The following is a 25,039-nucleotide window of genomic DNA, read 5'->3' on the forward strand; positions in this document are numbered from 1 at the left end:
ATAATACGAACTGTATTTGTATTATCTAACAAATATTATCAGTTATTTCAGGTTGCATGAATGCGTGATCAAAACGGAAAATACAAAAACCAGCGAATGACGAAAACACATATGCATGACTAAACAGTTTCAACGATATATATATATATATATATATATATATATATATATATATATATATATATATATATATGTATTATATATGTATTATATATATATATATATATATATATATATATATATATATATATATATATATATGTACTATATATATATGTATGTATGTATTATATATATGTATTATATATATGAATGTATATATTATATATATATGTATTATATATATATATATATGTATGTATTTATTATATATATATATATATATATATATATATATAATACATACATACATATATATATAATACATATATATATATAATATATATATATATGTATGTATGTATTATATATATATATATATATATATATATATATATATATATGTATATATATATATATATATATATAATACATATATATATAATACATACATACATATATATATATATATATATATATATATATATATATATATATATATATGTATGTATGTATTATATATATATGTACTATATGTATGTATTATATATATATATATATGAATTATATATATATATATATATATATATATATATGAATTATATATATATATATATATATATATATATATATGTATTATATATGTGTATATGTATTATATATTCATATATTAGGTGGAAAGGTCAAAAGGAAAAGGGAGGGAAATGATAAGCCACCCCACCCCACGTTTTTTCTTCTACAACTTGCATACACCAGCCATTCTTTTCAATAAAAAAGACTAAGTGCTTGAAGACATTTCAAGTATATATGCACATGTGATAGTGTAGGTGATAATGAGAGAGAGAGAGAGAGAGAGAGAGATAGAAGAGAGTAAGAGAGATTCATATGTTATAGTGTGAGTGTTCATTTTTCTTTGTAAATTCCCTGGAACATAAAACTCTCTCAATCACCAAACAACAATAACCAAGAACATCAAGATCAACAACAACCAAAAATGAAGAACATTATCAACCATCTTCATCTTCTTCATTCAAACTCAAGGTGTTCATCTTCAACCCATCAAACATCATCATCTTCATAAACTTTCACCACCATCACCACCTTATATCAACCTCCAAACAACCTCAAAATACTCTCCAAACACCCTCCAAATACCCTCCTTAAACCTCCTCCAAAAACCCTTTCAAATCACCACAACCATCATCACCTTGCTGATTTTCGACTTCAGAATTTGCAAGTTAAGAAAAAATTCACCGAGCACAACTCAACAAGATAATACATGAGAGATTTGTACTGCAAATTATTCAGGACCTTACCTACATCCAGGAATTTTCCTCGATTTTTTTGACCACTGCAAACCCCAGAGAGACGCGAGAGAGAATTGGCTATCCAGAGAGATTTACTACGAAAATCTATATTCGTAACCACCCAAAGCTCTTTCAACATCACCCTCTTTGTTACCTTATACCACCAAAACTACAACCTTATTACACCTTCTACCACCCTCCAAATACCCACTTCAACCTCATCAAATCACCTTAAAAAACCCCATACCCACATACAAAAAACATTACCCGTGTATTTTGTATCGTTTTGTAAACAATTCATTGTTACATAAAAAAAACTTATTGTTACTTACCGGATTGAACTTTGAACAAATAGAGACACAGTCTATTAAGATCCAGTCCAATTCTAAACCAGTTCAGTCAATTTATTGACGAACCGACTTTATATATATTTATATATTTATATATTTTATTACAGCTTTACGTCATTTAAATACTGTCATTTATTTCATTTATAGCTTTTAGTCATTTATAGCTTTCCAGTTTATATTTATTCCGCACTTCTTATTTTTTTTCCGCATCTTATCTCCTTAAATATATATATCTGTCACCCAGTAACTGGTATCCGAGCCTTTATTCGTGGTAATCAGATCGTATATTTTCAACAATACGCATAGGTCATCGATTCAGCATTGGCTAAAAAAGGGGATAAAATCCCCAATTAAGTAGTTCAAATCATTTTATCGATATGAGTGTTCTATATTGATAAAATCTTTATTTTGAAACCATCTCTATATTAACATTAACATAGTGGTCGAAAGAGTACCATGCTGCGTCTGGACTTCAAACAGTTTAGCTTTAACCATGTGAACGGTCCCACATTATTGGTTGATAGAGAATCAAAGTGGATTTTCCAATAAATTACGAAATGCTATAGTTCTTACATATGATTTCTGAATTTATTCAGAAGTAATTCGCGAGATCATGCACCCTTCTTTATTAGGTATAACTTTCCTAGTTATAACAGAAAAAGTACATCTGGTTGGATCCAACCTATTCTTGAAATAAACAACTCGCACACACTCCCTTTCCAAAAAAGATCAAGACCCCAAGCACTACACTTAGATTTATTAGATTTGTTGCTAAAATATCGGTATTAAACCCAAAACTCCCGGCGGATGGCCAGTGGCCCAAAGAAACGAAAGAATCGGTTACATTTTTCATATGATCTCCTCGTATAGATAGACTAAAAAATCGAACAGAGTTCTTTTTGTATTACTTTGCCCTCTTTTATATATATATTGATATTGCTAGTTTCCTACTTTCTAAATAGAATAGATTTTTGATTCGATTTAGAAATAATGAATTACCTCCTTGGTTGCAACCCCTCTTAAAAACTAAAAAAAGGCCTACGAACACGAACGTGAAGGATGAAAGCGAGTTGGTATGCTAATTACTCATCCGCAAATCAGCCCTTCCCGTGGGTTATTTTCTCAACGAATAAGTAATTCTAGGAATGAAATCTTTATTTAATTCGAAAAAGCAAAGCACAAGTCCAAGGCAATAAAATATGAAAAATTTTGATTTTTCATATTTCGAATATTAAACAAAAGGATTCGCAAATAAAAGTGTTAATGCTACAACCAGGCCATAAATGGTTAAAGCTTCCATAAAAGCTAGACTAAGCAATAAAGTACCTCGTATTTTTCCCTCCGCCTCGGGCTGTCTCGCGATACCTTCTACAGCTTGACCCGCAACACTTAAAATATCTTATATACGTAGGCGGAAACAGGGGAAGGGGCCAGATTTATCCTGACGGGAGCAAGAGTAACAATACAGTTTATAATGCTACATCATCCGGTATAGTAAGCAAAATCCTACGAAAAGAAAAGGGGGGATACGAAATAACCATAGCGGATGCATCGGATGGACGTCAAGTGGTTGATATTATCCCTCCGGGGCCAGAACTTCTTGTTTCAGAAGGCAAATCTATCAAATTTGAGCAACCGTTGACAAGTAATCCTAATGTGGGCGGATTTGGTCAGGAAGATGCAGAAATAGTACTTCAAGATCCATTACGTGTACAAGGCCTTTTGTTCTTCTTAGCATCTGTTATTTTGGCACAAATATTTTTGGTTCTTAAAAAGAAACAGTTCGAGAAGGTTCAATTGTCCGAAATGAATTTCTAGACTCGCGGATTTATCGACCTCAAGTTTGTAAAAAGAACCAAATTTTTTTTGGTAATTATGATTATCTATGATAAAAAATAAAATTCTAAAAAGCCTTTTGTTTGTTTATACTCTTTTTCTACGAGATGCCGAGAATTCCTTGTACCACATTGTTTTACTTCCCGAATAATTTTATTATTCAAAGTTCCACATTCGCCCATACTTTTGGAAGTAAGTAGTGAATCAAGACTGTCATGAATCGATTGTAGATTATCCATAGAGATTGGACATTGCATGGGATTGCTATAATATTCATGAGTAATTAGAAATGGAGATTTTGAGTATTGGATAACCCACGCTTAGAGATTAATCCATGGATTTTATCACAAGTAGTTCTAAGATGATAATATCTTCTATTCCTAAAACAGAGATATATAAGTCATATTTTGCAAATCAGTTGTGCATTGGTTTGCACCAATGCATCTCGTAACTGGATGTTATAAAGTGTAATTCCATGCATGATTTGGTGAGTAAAATGAATGATTATATAGTTAAAGTGTATTCGTTCCTTTTGCATTAATAGGAAAAGTGATATATGTGGACCCTCGATGATTTGAGTTGATCTATAAGAACCAGGCGTGATCCGGACTGAATTGATGTGCTCAATTTGGTAGTCTGAAATTTGATCGACAAATCAGGAAATCAGAAAACAGAACAAATGAACATGAGTTTTATCATCTAATCCATGACTCTGTTCATACAATATCTTTTGGAACGAAGGAACAGTTGATCATTTATCTTAGGGCCAGTGTCTGATTTGAATAAGAGTTCGGTTGCTGCTTCGGAAAGCACACTTCACTATTTGGTTCAAGGTTATACTTGCAATTTGTGACAACCCGAAATTTCTATCTTGTACAATCAGTAACTTCAATAGAAGATAGAATTATTTCTGCTAATTTTTAAGCTTTTTGGAGTCAGTTTAAGTGTTCTAAAGCCTAGTACTTCAAGAGAAAATTTGAGGGAGTATACTTTAGGATTTATTGTGCAACATTTAAGTCAAAACTCCAAGAGTTTGGAGTTTTCGGCCCAAAATAGTGTTAGGGCCGAAAACCCCAAAAGGGTATATAAATGACACTTAGTCATTTTTGTCATTTTTCCCATTTCAAAGTCAAGAGCAATTCTCTCTCAAGTATCATCCGAATTTTTGTCAAGATCTTCAAGATCGTAAGTGTTTCCTTCCTTGTTTAGTTGATCTCTTCCATTATCTAGTGATCTTGCATGATTTCATCCATGAAATCATTCCGTTTTCTTAGATCTTCAAGTGTTCACCAAGAACACACTAGTGTTTTGGTCCGAAAACACCCTTCTTTGCTCCCATATTGTAAGTATCCATCTCCTAACTTGTTATCTAGTAAGGATACTTAATTTAGGGCCTTGAAATCGTCATTATCCAAGAACAAGAGAGGTTTTCGGTCTAGTGCATCTCCTTAGACCGAAAACCCTTATGAAGGGTGCAAATTGACTTTAAGCCTTTCCTAATGCTTAGTATTGAGTCTAGACCACTTCATTGATGGTTGGAAACCCTTGGAAATCACCTTATGCATCAAAGACCATGGGTTTTCGGTCACCTTTTGGACCGAAAACCATTTGGACCGAAAACCATTTGGACCGAATACCACTTGGACCGAAAACTCCTTTAAGTGACTGTACAACCCATAGATGCAACCCTTAGTACTTCTAGCACTTGAATCAAAGTGTTTTCCATGTCCTAGGGTGTCTTAACTTGGTTAATTAGTTGTTAAATGACTAATTGGATACATATATGTGTTATTATATGTTAAATAGGATCCGTGTGTGTGCTCAAGTCTTCACTTGACACTTAGCATCCTATACCATCCGTCCTTTCAAACCACTCATTTGAGGTGAGTTCATACCCCCTTAATTAACCTTTTAAATACTTTTATGGGGGGGGGGATACAAGTTGAACTATTATAGTTATTATATCAATCAGATGTGATTAATAACTACCAAACAAGTGGATTTCTTACTTTTCAAACTATGTTACCAAACTGTTTTACAAACTCTTTTACCTATCAAATGCTCTTATTTAACTCTTTTTAACTTATATTCTGTTAAAAGTGTACCTGTATAGATATAGTTATATAAGTAAGATTGAAAGGACTTAGGACTGATAGCTCACCTTACTTCCTGTTCCTTGTTTGGTTGTAGACTTAGGGTATTCCGGTTATTTGTCCGAAGGTCGTTTGAATCCTAGTTATATATTATGTATATGTATATAGATACAAAGGTTCCTTCTTTCTTTCAGTTCCATACCTTTGGGTAGCAAGGGTATACAAACATGTTCATACATTACTAGTAAGCTACTATAGGAGTAGTTTAGGAAGATACTAATTCTATTACTAGAACAATGAAACATACAAAGAGTCAGTTCATACATGAGTCAATACCATACAGAGTAGATAACAAAACAATACCATACAGAGTAGATAACAAACAATACCATACAGAGTAGATAACAAATAATACCATACAGAGAAAGAGATAGCAAACAATACCATATAGAGAAAGAGATAACAAACAATACCATACAAAGAACGAGATAACAAACAATACCATACAGAGAGAACATACAGGCTAGACAGAGGGAGAACATACAATACAGCTAGCACATTCATTACATTTACATTACTTCAGTTATGTAAGCCACTTAACGGGGCATGGCACTACCTGCCATGACCGTTTTGTATCCAGAATCTCCTTAATTGGAGAGCGTATGAGTTTGTGTATATATCTATACTGGATTGACTATCCTAAACCTTGCTGCTCGCTATAGTGGGACTTGCAAGTCTACGGGTGCCAAACGTCATTTTCTTACGACGTCTTACATCGTCGTTTTACTAGAGTCGGTAGCAGGATACAGGCCGATCACATGGTACTTTAAATAACAAATAGGTTTAAAGTAATTAGTACAGCAGTAGTTACTTAATACAACACTACAATACTATTTCATTTTTCCCATTACATTTACTTTGTGATATTCACACAATAAACAATAATGTAAAAACTATATTTTTGGTTAATGATAGTCAGATTTGGGAAAATACAAACTCTTACAAGAGACACACGCATAGACACTAGATGCCTTGGTAGAAGACTACTTTTAGTAGGAAACATAGGGTTTTCTAGGAGAGTTCAAACAAATACAAAACTTTTACAAACTTATACATTACATCTTTCAAACATCTTACAAATGCTTTCATACAAACACAGACACATATACTTATGATCTCACCAGCTTTAAAGCTGATAAACTCTTTCAAAATAACTTGTATTCTCAGGTCGCCAGTAGACAGGTACCGGAGCCAGGTTTTTGAGAAGATGGAGTTCGTTCAAGACTCATCTTTTATTTTGATGTATATTATTTTTGGTGTCTATGTATCTTGACAGAACACACTTGTATGAAATTATATTATTAATGCAATGGATGATGTTGTTACTTATTTACTACTTTGCATTGTTGTGATACTGCACATGACGTCCTCCACCGCCGAACGTTTCCGCCGTTCCGGTTTTGGGGTGTGACACAATTGTAGTTATAGACTTATCCAAGTGGGAGACTGTTGAATTAAGGTGTCTGAGCTCATAATTAAATTGATATATACTTGAATTTGAAGCAGAGTCCCTTTTAAGTTGCCCTCATAACTAGTAACTGAGTAGAATGACATTTGGAGAGAGAGGATAATTTGTTAGTTTATTATATGAATAATAAATTAATTTGATGCTAGTTTATTGGTTTTATGTGTGAGCCATTAGAGGCAACCATATTTTTGGTGCTAGCTTTTTGAAGTGCGCAGGAAAAGAATCAAAAGGTTTATTTGTTATAATAAATCTTAAGATATGTAAACCCTACTTTTGCAATTTTTTGAATTTCATAGGGTTTCTTTAGGGTTCTTGATGTTCATTGTATGTTTATCAATTAGAAAAAAACATAGATCCTTATAGGTTGTATGTAAACTTAAGTGTTAAGATTTCCACTTTACTTGTTTTGATAACCTATAAAACCCATCACAAATTATTTAAAGTGTTTTATTGTCATGTTGACTATAACATGTTTATTATAGGTCATTTTGTTTTCTTTTTATCCACAACCTAAAATGAAATGAAGAATCAAATATATATATTGATATGGTTAGAAAAGTATATTATCTAAGTATGGTTTAAAAGATCATATATTGTTATGGTTAGAAAAGGTGTTCATGAAAACGATGAAGATCAAGATATAGTTTTTTACCCGTATGGGGTTGGTAGGGTACTCTAGTTGATACAAAGAAAAAGTAGGTATAATATTAATGTTAAGAGTATATTACTCCAACGAATTTGACACAATATAGTCATAACAATATATTATTTTTCAAATCATATTTAAACGATAGAATTTTCCAACTATAGCAATATATTTGACATGTTGTACCAATTATCAACAACGATTGTGATAATAAATGTCTCATTATCAAGCGGATGAATGATGTTTGTCATAGATATGACTTTTTCCAGGTTCATCAGTAACTTTCAGAATTATTTTATTTGTTTATAATTACATGAACGAATTGAAAACAAATTGATGTAAAGACCAATTTTTCAAGTAACAATTCACTGTATGTCTAATGAAATCATGGAAACATGCAATTTACAAGTAGGGAATTATTTGATTGTTGATAGAAAGAAGATGAAGTTATACTTAGACACTTCGTTTTGGCGATGGGGTATCAACAACCTTCGATGTACATAAAGTGCAAGTTCACGATTAGCAAGTTTGTTTTTCAGCTTCACTCTTATTCTTTTGATCAATACACACCTAAATAGCCTTCAAATTCTTCTTATTTAAAGATAGAATTTAAATGACCCAGATAACGAATATGAAACAATATAGTTTCTAAGCATATCAATATATGATCTCTCAATTCGTATGTAAGTTATATAGTTTTATAACCATAACAATATGGTTTTTATTCTGTATTCATTTTGGGGGTTGACAAATGAAAGAAAATGAAAGAAAATCATCAATAACAATAAATTGTTGAAAACAATAAACCCCAAACTATTTTGGTGTTGTAGACAGAATAATCGAATATAAATCATTTAACTTAGAAAAAAGACAAATAGTAGGTGGAATGTAGAAATAATATCACGTTTGAGAGATCATATGTGTTACCGAACTCTACATTAACCCTAATAATAATGATAAAATTATAATTAAATATAAACATTGTATATCAAAATAAGGACAAACACTTTTAACGTTAAAATGAAGTTCAAAATCTGAAATCAAATTATGTTGTATATAACTAAGAAAAGAGGTGTATATCCATATTTCGATCATATAATTAAAGAAAAGAAGCAAATAATAATCAATATCAATATCAATAAACATTTTATATGAAGAATATGGTAAGAGAATGTGAAATGTATACAACCTCTATTCAAGGTTAGAGAGACTGCAACCTCCCGTATAAAGCAAAAGACATGAGCCCCTAACGAATGATCTCCTACATTATGAAACATCATACCAAATACCCAAATAGTAAATACATATACTAGCAAAACATATGAAAATAGATTTTAAAGAAGAACAGACGCATATGTTACATGTGTAACATATGTGTTATGTAACAAATATAACTACAAAGTTAAACACAGTAGGTTGTATATTATAAAGTCCAAATAAAACTGATTTTCATCAACTCAACAAGTTCACGTCAACTAGACTCAACCTATTGTTAGAGAAGTAAATCAGCTACTCAATCGTCTGCAACAATCGTGTGTAGTTAATTTTGATCTCATGTAATATTGAAAATTAGAAGTTACTTAATTTGTACCAATACTTATTCATTATATACTTGAAACAAATACGGAAAAAAAACTTTTATATACATATACATCCATTAATTGCCATCATAAAAAATTACACACATTAGTATCAGCATTCAATAAAAAAACATTAAACCTCTAATATATGAAATTTTGCATAATTTCATATAAAATTCTTAGAACTTTGGATTGGATTCTGAGGGGGTGTTTGGCTTATCTTTTTGGGAGGCAAAAGTCATTTTAGCAAAAATTGCAAAAAGTCAGGTTTTCCTGACTTTTTCAAAAAGTCAGTTTTCCTTATATTCAAAATTCAAAAGTATCTTTTAAAATGTTTTTACCAAATATCTTTTATATTTTATATTTTCCAAAAAGAATTTTTCCAAAAAATCATTTTGCAAAATGCTGTAGTTATTTGTTGAAAAAGCAGTCATTTTGTGTACGTGACCCCTCCCTCCCATTTTGGTTGTTTTTGTGATTAACCCTTTGATTTATATATTTTTAATGATAAAAATCTTCTTAAAAAATCATGATTTTAATTTAATAACATATTTATTTGGGAAATTGTTATAAAAGCCCTTGAATTTTCATAAAATGTTTGGTTTTAGCCTTTGAGATATTTTAAGTCCACTAATGCCTTAAGTTTTGCTTTGTTTGTCTATTTTTGCTTTTTAGCAAGTTTAGCCGGTCACACCCGATCACCATGGCGCTGACTAAGCATTCGTCTGACGTGGCGTGGGACCAGCGGCGCTGACTTGGAAGCTACAACTTCACTTACTTAGAAAAAGGAGAAAATAAGTAATAATAATAATAATAATAATAATAATAAAAGTAATAATAATAATAATAATAATAATAATAATAATAAAAGTAATAATAATAAAATAATAATAATAATAAAAGTAATAATAATAATAATAATAAAATAATAATAATAATAATAATAATAATAAAGTAACAATAATAATAATAATAATAAAAGTAATAATAATAATAATAATAAAACAATAATAATAATAATAATAATAATAATAATAAAAGTAATAATAATAATAATAATAATAATAATAATAAAAGTAATAATAATAATAATAATAATAGCCGGTATTATACAATATATTCATTAGTTGAGTCAGCCCAATGGTAAAGGGTTTGGGTTTAATGTGTTGCTTTGTCTGGCGTCGTGAGTTCGAAACCGTGATCCTCCTTTTCCTTCTTTTAAGCTCCTCTGATCCATGTCATCGAAGATGCATACTCAGGACGCCTATGCGACCGACAATTGACCCCAAACCGGATAAAAGGACCAAAGTGCAAAATTTAAACGAAATACTCGGCTTTATTGAACCTAAATTACTCCAAATGGTAAAACCAAACATTTCATTAAAATTTAAGGGCTTTTATGACAATATATGATTTATATTATAATCTTAGAGCTTCTTTATGTTTGATTTATCATTGTAGATAAAAGTTTATAATTATGTATAAATAATTTATAGAGTGGAGTTAAAATAATAAATCATCTTTAAATATAATATAAAAAGTGGTTTCCATAGCATTCTAAACTTTGAAATTGGACAAAGCTCAAGTCAAAACCAACCAAAAGCTGAGTTTAGTTTTGTGGAGTATTTAACAAAAATAGTACACAATAATATTTCTATCAGAACACAATAGGATGCAAGTCGGCAATCTTCACAAGATTCATTGACAAAAAGGCTCTAAAGCAAGATTAAACCCCGACTATCTATCATTATCATCACATGACATATCTATTATATGACCCAAAAAAAATGGAGCTCATTCTATACCTAAATGTCAACGCAACTTCATCTGTTGCATTTGGTATATCCAGATTGAACCACGACGCCAAACGCTCCAAAATCAGACACAACCAGACGCCACAATCTCCTAGCACCCCACTTTGTTGAGGCGTCTCAACAACCGAAACAAAATTTACACGAACAGGCTTTGGCTGCAAACCTACCTTCCTCCAATAGTCAATGTTATGAAAAATTTTATCCACTTCTTCTTCAAATTTTGTAAATTTGCCCTCACTTCTTAGCCACTCAAAGCTATCACGTGACAGGAGACTGTCATAGACATTCAGTGTAAGTGTCTTAAGCAAAAATTCGCCGAGGATCCAATGTTCAAAATTTCCAATCTGAATGTTTATCGGAATGTAAACCTGTTACAAAAAATATTCAAAACTTAAGGAATTCTATAGTCAAATACATACATATATATAAGGTTTATGGAAAACAAAAAACCCTAAAAATCATAAAAAAAAACCCTAAAAATCATAAAAATGCATAAAAAAATACTTAGAGATCACAAATTTTTTTTTTTTGAATTTTTTTTATAAAAAATCGTAGGTTTTTGTTAAAATTCGCTGAAAAAAAAATAAAAAATCATTTTTTTTTTATAAAAAAAAAAAAATTTCAAAATTTTTTTCACCGATTTTGTATAAAAAGCTGCGATTTTTTCAAAAAAATTTTCAAAAAAAAGTATTATGATCTCTAAGTATTTTTTTTATGATTTTTAGGGTTTTTTTTAGAGTTTTTTTGTTTTCCAAAGAACCCTTCCCTATATATATATATATATATATATATATATATATATATATATATATATATATATATATATATATATATATATATATATAAAGGCACAAAATAAGTCACTCACCACATCCACGGCCCACCACGGGTTGCCTTTAGTTTGCCCAAAACTGTTTCCTAAAGCAAAATCAGTCCAATCCTGTTGCTGTTGCGCTAAAAAGTTAAAAAAATATGGTGAAAAAATGGTCCACCTTTCTCCTTGCGGACAGCGCTCCAGCAAAAGTTGAATCCATATAATAATATGCTGTGTTTTTATAAGGATAGTAAATAAAAAATAATTACAATATAATGTAACTTGATGGTTTAATTTGGTAAAAAAAAGCTTCAGTCTTACCGTCTCCGATAACCATCCGTTCTCCTTTTTCCCGAACAATGAACCCCAGAAATTTGGAGACAATGGCTCCACATGAAATAATCTATGCTTAACATAGAGACATGAGTTTTCCTCAAAGAAAAATTGTTTAGCATTATTGCCCAACTTCACATACGGCTCCAAAAGGAGTTTCCGTGGTTGGGGGACAATGATAGACGTCGATTGCTCTAAGCTAGGTGTCGTACGCGGCCTCTCTTCGCGTGGGGTCGTATGCATCTACATTGGATTGCACATTTATTAATGTAAACCAACGCAAAAATGATGGATATATCGATAAAGTTCTTAATTTTTGCTTAAACTTGAAAAGTGGCTTTTGGCATTAGTATGATTTGTCGTTTTATGATATATTATTATTAATAGGTTATAACCCGTGGAAACCACGGCCGGTATATTTAAAAATTTTATATAGATAAAAAAATAATAGATGTAAAAAAAACCAAGATATTATCGATTGTAAGTAATTATGAATTAATTTGTTAAGCAAAATAAACATAATAATGTTATTAGGATATGATTTTGTATTTTAAAATTTGAATTGAATTTGATTTGTTACAAAAAAAAAATAATAAAAATCATAGAAAAATGTCACGTGTCAAAGAGATACTCTAAAAAACTGACACGTGTCATTTTTAGGTTTCGTTTATTAGAAGAGGTAGATTATTATTATTATTATTATTATTATTATTATTATTGTAAACTAAGGATTCGAATCTCCTAGGTAAATTTTGGAAACAATAAAAGTGCGATTTTTGTCAAAAGCTTAATTTTATTGGCATGTACCTTCTTTGTTATTTGGACCTTCTTTTTTCTTTGGACCTTCTTTTTTATTTGGTCTTTTTGCTCTTGTGAGGCAGTTGGATCACCGATTCCCAGAAGGAGATCATCCAAATTATCAACATCAAATTCTAGATCGTCGAGATTACGAACTGGATTATCTTCAAATAGGATGTCGTCAAGTGGAATGTCCCAATAGGGTGACGGCATCGGCTGTTGATGTAAAATAAAAACGTAGGAGTTAATGAAGAAACTAGAAAGTTAAAGAAAATGATTTTTTTTTTCTAATGGGCTGTAATGGTGATGTAAAATAAAAATGTGATTTTTTTTGTAGGAGTTAATAAAAGAATGATATACACAAATGGTCCCTTTGGTTTGCTAAATGTAACGAATTCAGTCCCTTCTATACTTGAAAAGACTAAAACACCCCCACATTGGATGCACTAACGGCAGTATTTTAACGGAGTTAATAAAAAGCGCCATCCTTGCAAGTTTTGCAAACCACAAGGACCATTTGCATCAAAAAAAATTATAAGGACTAAGTTTGTGACTTTTAATAAACCACAGGGACCATTTTTGTAATTTTGTCTATACACAATTATTTACCTTATGTGCGGTGGTATGGGAACATTTGTCACACTTAAAAGATAACTCATTTTTGGAATGGTCGATTGGGAGTCCGATGCACCTGCTATGTTGCCACACGCCACAACCATCACACTCCACAAAGTGCTCGCCATCATCGTCCCTAGCACCGCATTTGCACTTCACCTCGCAAGTACCCTCCCCACATTCATACTTCAGATCACTTGTGGTCAAAAAGTCAACTCCGGAACAACGAACCGAAATCTCCGATCCCGATTTCAACAACCCAACTATCTCGTCATCATCATCCACACCTTTCAATTCCACAATCTCACACACTTTCAGATCCTCCATGATGCAATAAGTGTCCCGCAGGGCGTACTCCGCGGTGGCTTTCAAGTCGTTTACCATGGCATGGACCGGAACCACCAATTCCTCCCTGAGTGTATTCATCCTTTTGTATAATGTTGTTTCTAGATTCAATTCCGGAATCACCCGACAGATAAACCGTAAATACTCACCGGCATCATCGTGAAATGGCCACTCTTTAGTAAAGTTTTTACTGTCGATAACAGTCCCCACCGAAACCTTAACAAGATCATTGGACACAGAACGCACGAAAAGGTGGTAATACAGAATTGTGAGGTCTCTATACACGTCACTCTTGGAACCGGATTTATACTTCGGAATCACCGAGTCAACTCGATCAGTCTCCTCCGGTTCTTGAAGTGAATACTCGAGAGCGCCGTTGGTGGAGTTGACCTCGCGCCAGACCACATAACCGCCTACGATCACATTATTCATCCATTCCAACACATAATCAATCAAATCCATGTCCTTGATGTGTTTCGAAACTTCAAGCCGGGCCTCTTCTCTACTTATTCCATTCCGGTTTTTGGATTTCTTTTCTTTTATAGCATCAACTACAAATTTAGCAACGACTTTGAGGAGTCTCACGTGCCATCTGCTATTTAATTTTGCCGCCAAAATTGAGAACTTTATGCAGCTTGCTTGTTTCTCCTTCAATGTGAGTGATAACATGAATTGGAAGAGGTCACGGATTGTTGCCAATTGGGTATGGCTTAAATGGGAATATAGTGAGATCGTTTCCTTGATTGAACCATTTTTCAAATCTTGAATGATGTTGTTGAGTTTAAGAGTGCTTAGAATTTGAAGTGCTACTTCGTATTCTACCTTTGTAACTCCAAAGTTTCCATGGCAGAATTTGTAGTCCCATCTACCAAACCAGGTGTCTCCATATGATATCCCGTAAAGTAGCCTGAGGTCCATTTTTCTCTTCTTTGAGACATCCACAACGCTTATTTTCCTGAAAATACACTGACTAAATTCAAGATTTTTGGATTAAAGAAAGTGTGATGTGAAATTGAGAAATGGGAATTTTTGGGGGATTACCTGGTGTGAAGAGTGGTGCAGATACGATCCCAAAGATCCATGACTTCTCTGCCACGGATGAAATTGGACCCACCTTCGATGCCATTGATGCATAGAAGGTGACCGAATCCATTGCAGTGGATTAAACCGTGTAAAATGTGAGTTTTAAGATCAAGAACACCATCTTTGATTGGTTTGTTCCATTCGTTGTCAATAGGGATGATGAAATGATACTTTCTCTTTGAGACAAAATGGTGACTCCAACCTGTTGAAATTGACGTGATTCCTCTTTGTTAAACGCTAAAGAGTTACTGATTCAATTAAATTTCAAATGTAAAACAAGTTTAAGATGCGTAAACCCTAATCAAAATATTGGAACCCCGTTCAGAAAAATTGAATCCAAAGATTTTTGATACTACGATAATTTGGAAATGATAAACCCCGATATAGAAACCCAATTGAGAGACCCAAAATCAAGATTTAGGATATCCAACAAACCCAATTTATAATATGAAAATTCATGATCAAAAACTCCGATTCTCCTGATAAAAACTGCAATAAACAAAACTCTTATCAAAGTATCACAGACCCAGTTCAGAAATTGAAAATTGAGGGTCAAAAACTCCGATTCTCCTAATAGAAATTTCCAAAAATCAGTTCAGATGACTGTTTACAGTGATAAAAAAAGTGGTAATCCCGCGATGGCATGTGAATCTATTATCTATATTACGAAAGCCAAATCGTAAAACAGTAATTTGACGAATGATTAGACATAAGTACCTGCTGATTGACAGTACAGGCAGAATGGTTGATCAGAGTTCTTAACACATTCTTCTAAAGTATAGAAGGGAAGCACAAAACTCCCATTTTCATCACTGAGAAAGATGCGCCATATCCGCATTGATTGAACTTTGTAACCCTGAAGCTGAGCACAATCTTCAAGAAGTGTTTTCAGGTTTTCTCTACAAGTACCATATAGACCAAACTGAAGAAATCTATTTAATACGTAATTTCCAATCATCTTGTTAATGGAATCGCCACGTTAATGGTGAATAGCTATTTTCAATCTGAAACCCTCTAAACAGAGTATTGTTTTAGAGAGAAAGCAGGGGAGGATGAATGAATGATGTACGTTGTTATTGCATGTCTGAATTTTGAATGTTTGTTGTAAGAGTAATTAACCCGCTCGATTGACGTATTCGTGATCCAACGGCTGTAGCAAAAGAATCTAGACAAAATTGCAAGAATGGTCCCTGTGGTTAGGTGGAAATTGCCACTTTGGGCCAAAAAGGTTTGGGCTAGCATTGATGGTCCATAGGCTTGAATTTTGTTGCCACTTTGGTCCAAAACCTTAACTGCCGTCACTTTTCCCCCGTTACCATCCATTTGACTTGTCAAATGGAGGGTATTTTCGTCATTTAATTAATAAATTCCTTTTACGTATCCATCCCTTACCGCCATACGGATAAATTCGTCGATCATACTCACATTTATAGTCTTAATTACATAGATAGTCGTTTCCACTTCGATTTTCATTAACTGAGGATCAAGAACCCTAATCCCATTTCCAGCTTGTGCGCTTCGATCAAGTGAGTTGATCAGTTAATGCAAGTTCCAATGTGGAATGTAAGGTTGTATGAGAAACCATTCAACGCAAGGGTGGTTTATGGTACGTATTTTTTATTTTGCTCACTAAGTTGCATTTTTATGTGAAAACCTCTCATCTGAAACTTCTTTTTTGTTCTTGTTTTGAAGATGGATACCCTACTCTGTTTACCATCAAGCTACATCATGGGGGAGAGTTCACAAAGTTTCCAGATGTGAACTACATTGATGGAACTATGACATACGTTGACATGGTCGATATAGAAGAGTTTTATGTTCATGAAATGGATGCCATCATGAAAGGGTTAGGATACTCAGTTCCTCCAGTTATCTATTATCATTTTCGGTTGCCCAAAGGAGACATGCATTTTGGACTACGTGTCATAGGAAACGATGATGATGTTCGTAATCTTGCCCAATATGTGAAGGAGCATAAAGTCATAAGGGTGTACACTGAACACGGTTTTACAAAATTGCTTACTTACTTTATGGCTCCTAAACCTGTTAAAAAGGTCACTATTGAGCAATTAGATGAAATTGAGGAACATGAAACCACCACAACTGATAACCAAGCTAGTGATAGGAAAATGAGTTGGACCAAGGACAAATCTTTGTCATTATCCCCTGTTTTACATAATGAAGGTGCTTTGTCATTATCCCCTGTTTTACATAATGAAGGTGCTTTCTCATTATCCCCTGAGTATAATAGGAAAAGGAGTTGGACCAAGGACAAAGCTTTGTCATCATGCAGTAAGAAATTAGCCATGGGTGATGTTGGTGAAGCTAATATAGATAGGGATAAGGATCATGCACCTAATGATTTTGATGAGGCAGCTAATGAATTTGATCTTGGATTGTACCAACAGATTTTAGAATCTAATTCTGAATTTGATAATGGATTCAATGAAGAGAAGGAAGGGGAGGAAGGGGAGGAGGTAGTTAATGAAGTTAGTGCTAATGTAGATATGAGGAATTATGAGAAGGATGCTAGAGTTGAAGATGATGTAGATATGGGGGGTTATCAGATGGATGCTGGAATTGAAGATGAAGTTACTCATAATGTAGTTGAGGATGAAAGAAGTGATGGGGAGGAGGATAGTGGTGAAAGAAGTGATGGGGAGGAGGATAGTGATGAAAGAAGTGATGGGGAGGAGGATAGTGTCACACCCCAAAACCGAGAACGGCGGAAACGTTCGGGGGTGGAGGACGTCATGTACAGTATCACAACAATGCAAAGTAGTAAACAAGCAACAACATCATCCATTGCATTAATAATATAATTTAATACAAGTGTGTTCTGTCAAGTTATATAGACACCAAAATATGAATCAAAAATAAAAGAAGAGTCTTGAACGAGCTCTATCTTCTCAAAACCTGGCTCCGGTACCTGTCTACTGGCGACCTGAGAATACAAGTTATTTTGAAAGAGTTTATCAGCTTTAAAGCTGGTGAGATCATAAGTATATTAGTGTCTGTATTTGTATGAAAGTGTTTGTAAGTCTGCAATTGTATAAGTTTGTATTTGTTTGAACTCTCCTAGAAAACCCTATGTTTCCTACTAAAAGTAGCCTTCTACCAAGGCATCTAGTATCTGTGTGTGTGTCTCTTGTAAAAGTGTGTATTTTCCCAAATCCGACTATCATTAACCAAAAATATAGTTTTTACATTATTGTTTATTGTGTGAATATCACAAGGTAAATGTAATGGGAAAATGAAATAGTACTGTAGTGTTGTATTAAGTAACTACTGCTGTACTAACTACTTTAAACCAATTGTTACTTAAAGTACCATGTGATCGGCCTGTATCCTGCTACCGACTCTAGTAAAACGACAATGTAAGACGTCGTAAGAAATGACGTTTGGCACCCGTAGACTTGCAAGTCCCATTGTAGCGAGTAGCAAGGTGTAGGATAGTCTACGCTCCCCAATTAAGGAGATTTTGGATACAAAAACGGTCATGGCAGGTAGTGCCATGCCCCGCTTAGTGGCTCACATAAATGTAATAATGTTCTAGTATATGAATGTGCTAGTTGTATTGTGTGTTCTCTCTCTGTCTAGCATGTATTGTTTGTTTCTCATCATAGTATCTATTGTTTGTTTCTCATCATAGTATCTATTGTTTGTTTCTCATCATTATGTATTATGTTTGTTTCTCATCACTATAAGTTATGACTCATGTATGAACTGACTCTTTGTATGTTTCATTGTGCTAGTAATAGTATTAGTATCTCCCTAAACTATACCTATTATAGTTTACTAGTAATGTTGTTTGTGTATATGAACTTGTGTGTATACCTTTGCTACCCAAAGGTATTGAACTGAATGAAAGAAGGAACCTTTGTATCTATATACATATACATAATATATAACTAGGATTCAAACGACCTTCGGACAAATAACCGGAACACCCTAAGTCCACAACCAAACAAGGAACAGGAAATAAGGTAAGCTATCAGTCCTAAGTCCTTTCAATCCTACTTATATAACTATATCTATATAGATACACTTTTCACAAAATATTAGTTTAAAAGAGTTGAATAAAAGTATTTAACATGTAAAAGAGTTTGATAAAAGCATTTGGTATGTAAAAGAGTTTGTAAGACAGTTTGAAAAGTAAGAAATCCACTTGTTGATAGTTATTAATCACATGTGATTGATATAATAACTATTATAGTTCAAATTGTATCCCCCCATAAAAGCATTTAAAAACATTTAAAAGGTTAATTAAGGGGTATGAACTCACCCGTAGTGAGTGGTTTGGATGAACGGACTGTATAGGATGCTAAGTGTCAAGTGAAGACTTGTACACACACAATGATCCTAGTTAACATATAATAACACATATATGTATCCAATTAGTCTTTAAACAACTAATTAACAAAGTTAAGACATCCTAGGACATGTAAAACACCTTATATAAGTGCTATAAGTCCTAAGGATTGCATCTAAGTGTTGTAGGACATTGCTATTGAGTTTAGGGTTCAAGGGAACCCTTTATTTGAGTTTACGGTTTTGTGACCATAACTCATGGAGTTTACGGTCGTAAACACATGAGTTTACGGCCGTAAACTCATGTTTCTTTGACCATTTTGTGTTTTGAAGCCTTAAAGATCACAAGAAGCATTCCTACTTCATGTTTAAGCCTTAGGAAGAGATTAGGGCACCATTTCACTCCTTTGAGGAGTTTACGGTCCTTGGACCATTTCCCTTTGGATTTACGGCCGTAAACCCAAATGTTTTATGGTCTTTTGATGTTTTCAAGTACTAAGCACATCAAGGAAGGGATCTAGGCTAGTTTCCAAGGCTTAGAAGGGACTAGGGCACACTTTGGCACCCTTTTTAGGGTTTACGGTCCAAGAACATCTTGGACCGTAAACACCTTTGATCCTTGGTCTCTTGGGTGTTTTCTTGATATTTAGAAGTGTAACAAGCTTTATAATACACTAGGATAGAAGTACTTACTAGATAGAAGCTTGAAAAGGTGCTAAAAGTCCAAGAACACTAGTGTGTGTTCTTGGTGTTCTTGGTGAAACTTGAAGATCTACACTTTTGGAATGATTTCACGGATAGAAGTGTGTAAGATCACTAGATTAAGTAATATATCAACTTTTTAGGGCTAGAAACACTTACAAGTTGAAGATCTTGAAGAATTTTTGGATGATACTTGAGAGAGAATTGAGATTTGGATCTTGAAAATGTGAAAAATGGTAAAATATGACTAAGTGTCATATTTATACCCCCTTTTAGGGTTTACGGCCGTAAACACCTTTGTTTAGGCCGTAAACTCCAAACTCTTGGAGTTTTGGAATAATATTGTTGCACAATAAACCCTAGGGCATCCTCTCTCCTGATATCTCCTGAAGTACTAACTTAAAAACACTCAAACTTATTCCAAAAAGCTTGAAAGTTAGTAGAAACTGTTTTGACTTCTATTGAATCGAATGGTTGTACATAATAGAAATTTCGGGTTGTCACAGATAGTGATGACAGTGACTTTTGGGCAGATGAGTATAACATAATTCCTGAAGTAGAGGTAGATATGAAGGATTTTTACATGAGTGTTGATCTGGAAGCTGAATTTATGGAAAAGAGAGTAACAAATCCCATGCATAATGACAGTGATGAAGTCACTAAAGACCCTGAAGATTTAGATGTAATTGATAATGACCAATGGGATTCAATGGATGAGGGTTCTGATACGGAAAGGAAAAGGAGAGTTTTATTAAAAGAATTAGGGAAGGAGACAAGGTGCTCTCAAGGGGAGATACATAAAGTTACTTTTAGGATAGGACAAAAATATAAAAGTAAAAAGGAGTTAAAGGAAAAAATACAATTGCATGCATTGGAAACCAGGATGAATATATTCTTCAAGAAAAACGACAAAACAAGGTTAAGAGCTTTATGCAAAGGGACTGTAGCCTTTAATGAGGGTGATGTTGGTGAACCTACCCCTTGTCCTTGGGTGATACAAGGTTCTAGATCAAATAAAGATGGTAGTTGGATGATTAAAACATATAACCACGAACACAGATGCTTGCATACAAGAAAAGTGAGATCTGCAACTGCAAAGTTCATTGGGAAGCAAATAATGGATCAGGTTGAATTAAACCCAACAATCCCTGTGAAAGCTTTAAAAGAGCAACTGCAAAAGTAATATCAAGTGGGTTTCTCTATACATCAGATTTCCAGGGCTAAATCTAATGCAAAAAAACAAGTGCAAGGGGATTACAGAAAACAGTATGAGGTTCTCAGAGATTATATCTTAGAGTTACAGTCTACCAATCTAGATACAACTGTGAAGTTAGAATTTGAGTCTGAACCCAACTCCAATGCCACCTCAAGAAGATTTAAAAGAATTTATGTGTGTCTGGGTGGAATGAAGAAAGGGTTTAGAGCTTGCCTGAGGGATTTTCTTGGTTTTGATGGGGCATTTATGAAGGGCCCTTTCCCAGGACATATATTGACTGCAGTTAGGGTAGACTCAAACAAAGGAATATACCCCCTGGCTTATGCCATTGTTGAGTCTGAGAATACTCAAAGCTGGAAATGGTTTCTTGAGATTTTAGGAGATGACCTGGACCTATATGCAAACTCAAACTTCACATTTATAAGTGATAGACAAAAGGTATGTAATTGGTATCTTAAATTTACTATATTTGCATGAAATAGACAAAAGGTATGTTTTATTTCCTTTACAGGGTTTACAGGCAGCCATTGCTCAATTGTGTAACATCCTAAGTTCGAAAGCAAGAAGTTGAAGGGTGCTAAGTGAAAATAAAGGAAGGGACTCGGCGAGTAGGTCTCTTGACTCGCCGAGTCGAAGCAGGTGTGTGGCACGGGGTTAAGTGGCCTGACTCGGCGAGTCGGAGGCTGCACTCGACGAGTTAGTGCTGGTCGAGGAAAAACCCTAATCTTCGGGGTTGCACCCTATTTAAAGGACTTAATGTTCTCCCCTCAGCTCCCTTAGCCTCCTTTGAGACCCAGAAACCCTAGAATCGTGAGTGAGAGCCATTGAAAGCAAATTGGAGCATTATTAAGTGTTTTGTGAAGAGATCTTGAAGATCAAGAAGCTTGGATCAAGGAGATTTGTGGGGATTCAGATTACTCTTCAGCAGGAGGTCGTTTTGGAGGTAATAAATCGTTGTCCTTGGCTTTCCCCTTTCTAGATCCCTTTTCATGGAAGTTTTAGGGCTTGTTTGGAGATGATATGATGAGATCTTGGCATATAAGTTAGATATGGAGTTGAAACTCCAGATCTGAGCTCTATTTGGATCAAAGATGCAGAAAGCCCTGTTGGTTGCTATGCAAAAGCCTTTTCCCAAGAGTTAAGTCCCTTTCTAGCTTGGTTTTTGGTATTATGGGGCAAGAGGCACGTAAAGGTAGCAACTTTATGTTGCTAATGGGCTCTAGAGACCCAGATCTATTGTTTGGAGCAAAGGAGTAGCTCTGTAACTCGAGATTATGGAAATGCACGTATGGACTCGACGAGTCTGGGAGATGACTCGGCGAGTCAGGCTAGAGATCAGACTTGGAGTCGCGTAGTAGCTCGACGAGTCGCATGGGTGACTCGGCGAGTCTTATGATGATGAGTTTGGACTCGACGAGTTGGAAGAACAACTCGGCGAGTCAATTGAAGATTGTCGTGGACCCGGCGAGTCTGTTCTTGGACTCGGCGAGTCTGGTCACAGAACCCCTAACCTCTTTTGGTTAAGACGAAGATCAGTGAGTCGAGGGGTGACTCAGGGAGTTGGACAGGATGAGACTCAGAGATCGTTGGACTCGACGAGTCTTGGGGTGACTCGGCGAGTAGACTCGTATTATGGGAGTTTCTGAGTATAGGGACTCCACGAGTCGACGGGTCAACTCGGCGAGTAGAGTCAGTCAGGGAGGTTGACTGAGGACTGAGGACTGTGCCGTTGACCAGAGTTGACTGGTGTTGACTTTAGGGAATTAGTCAAACTAAGTCAGGGGTTGTTAATTAGAGATGTATTTATGCTATAGGAGGAAGCTAGATCGGAAGATTGAGCACGAGTGATTATCCGCCATCTACGAGGTGAGTCTTCTCACTATACTGTACCTGGAAGGGTACCTATGTGTGACCGGAAGGTCTTGTATGCTATGATGTATGTGCTATATGCGATTATGTGATATGTATGTGTTATGTATGTTACGTATGGTAGGGATCGGAAGGTCAGGATAATATGTATGTATGTGTTATGTATGTTATGGACCGGAAGGTCAGGATGATATGGACCGGAAGGTCAAGAGGTTACGGGTCGGAAGGTCGATACGGGTAGGACCAGAAGGTCTACCGGGATTTGGGACGGAAGTCCCCTGAGACACATGGATCGGAAGATCCCATAGAGTTATGGCCTGGAAAGGCGTATGTGGGGTATGTGGTATTTTTGGGAACTCACTAAGCGTTTATGCTTACAGTTGTTGTGTGATGTGTTTCAGGTACCAGCGAGGATCGCGGGAAGGCGCTGGCATGATCCGTACACACTGAGAGGATTTATGTATATGAGATCTTGGGACATGTTTTGTTATGATACAGTGATACATTATGTTTATGATTTTCATGTGGTTTAAAGTATGATTTTAAAATGAAAAATTTACGCCGTTATAAGTTGGTATCAGAGCCTTGGTTTGAGGGATTCGGGTGCATCTTCGGATGAATCCGAACTCAAACTGAGGAATTGAGAAAGTTTTTCATAAAATAAACAATTTTTCTAAAAGAGTAAAGGATTTTGAGAAAAGCAGAAGGAAGCAGTGTGTACGATCAGCCAGCGCCTGAACGGTGATTTCCCAAAATACCCTTACATTATGTGTTATGAGATATGTTACGATATGATATGCATGCTAGAGTAGGCTAGGTATTCATATTAGGACTAGAGTGGCCTGATTTGTGATGCCTTAGCCTAGGAAGGATTTTGCTGCTATGTGATACTTGAGACCGAGTATGTAGCAGTTAAGAGCTGATGAGAGGTCTGCCGAAGGGTAGCCTATGCCAGTGAGATATAGAGTACTTGTGATCTGGGATCCAAGGAGGAGGACTTAGGGTGAATATTGATGTGGTGTGGACGGTAGTATAGGGCCCGTACTACTGAAGACACCGGAGCAGTGCACATTCTAAGTAAGAATCCTTAGGGTACTAGAGAACAAGTAGGGTTGAGTTATCGAGTGAGAGTATACTCGAGCGAGTCTCTGATTTCTTTTATATTGCAGAGACATCATGGTTGGGACACGCCACAGACCTGAGTCGAGCGGCGTGAGTGACGAGGAGCTTTGTCAGATGATACACGATGAGGTAGCAGCGGCGATCAGGGCCGAGATTCCGGAGATGTTTGGGTCTATCAAGACCACACTGATTGAGACTTTTGATGAGCGGTACGCCGCGGTGACTGAGGTTGCTGCTGCTGCAGCTACTGCAGCCGTGACTGCTGCCAGACCTCAGGGAGGTGACTCGTTGTTGCTTCGGGAGTTCAGCAACACGAAGCCACCAGAGTTTGATGGGACGCAGGATCCGATCGATGCGATGAGATGGATTGCTGATATCGAGGGATGCTTCTACACGTGTTCATGTCCAGAGCATTTGAGGGTACGGTTCGCATTGAACCAGCTCCACTTGGGAGCAAAGGATTGGTGGAAGTTCATGACGGCGAGCTTCACTCTTGCAGAGATTGCATCGGTGACCTGGGAGAGGTTCACCACCATGTTCAGAGACGAGTATGTTCCCCCGGTGGAGAGGGAACGGTT

At 34.9% G+C, this 25,039-nt stretch overlaps 1 protein-coding gene across 1 annotated transcript; it reads right to left on the reverse strand.

The window, feature by feature from the left end:
• Positions 1-11,096: 11,096 nt before the first annotated feature.
• LOC145164100 (PHD finger protein MALE MEIOCYTE DEATH 1-like) lies at positions 11,097-16,199 on the reverse strand. The gene is made up of 8 exons (XM_079082824.1): positions 15,959-16,199; positions 15,200-15,443; positions 13,808-15,113; positions 13,208-13,414; positions 12,389-12,643; positions 12,122-12,298; positions 11,245-11,621; positions 11,097-11,154 (listed from the first exon to the last, which is right to left on the reverse strand). The coding sequence occupies exons 1-8, from the start codon at positions 16,197-16,199 to the stop codon at positions 11,097-11,099; spliced, it is 2,865 nt and encodes a 954-aa protein (XP_078938950.1).
• Positions 16,200-25,039: the final 8,840 nt, after the last annotated feature.

The sequence above is a fragment of the Lactuca virosa genome, chromosome 3 (assembly GCF_052849685.1).
Source record: "Lactuca virosa cultivar CGN04683 chromosome 3, Lactuca_virosa_CGN04683_v6, whole genome shotgun sequence".
NCBI lineage: Eukaryota > Viridiplantae > Streptophyta > Magnoliopsida > Asterales > Asteraceae > Lactuca > Lactuca virosa.

Coding starts and splice junctions, on each gene's coding strand:
- LOC145164100 (XM_079082824.1), bottom strand. CDS start 16,199: ATGATTGGAAATTACGTATTAAATAGATTTCTTCAGTTTGGTCTATAT. Junction 12,644..13,207: donor AGGTCCAAATAACAAAGAAG/GTACATGCCAAT, acceptor AATCCAATGTAG/ATGCATACGACCCCACGCGA. Junction 11,622..12,121: donor CGTGGTGGGCCGTGGATGTG/GTGAGTGACTTA, acceptor TTTTTGTAACAG/GTTTACATTCCGATAAACAT.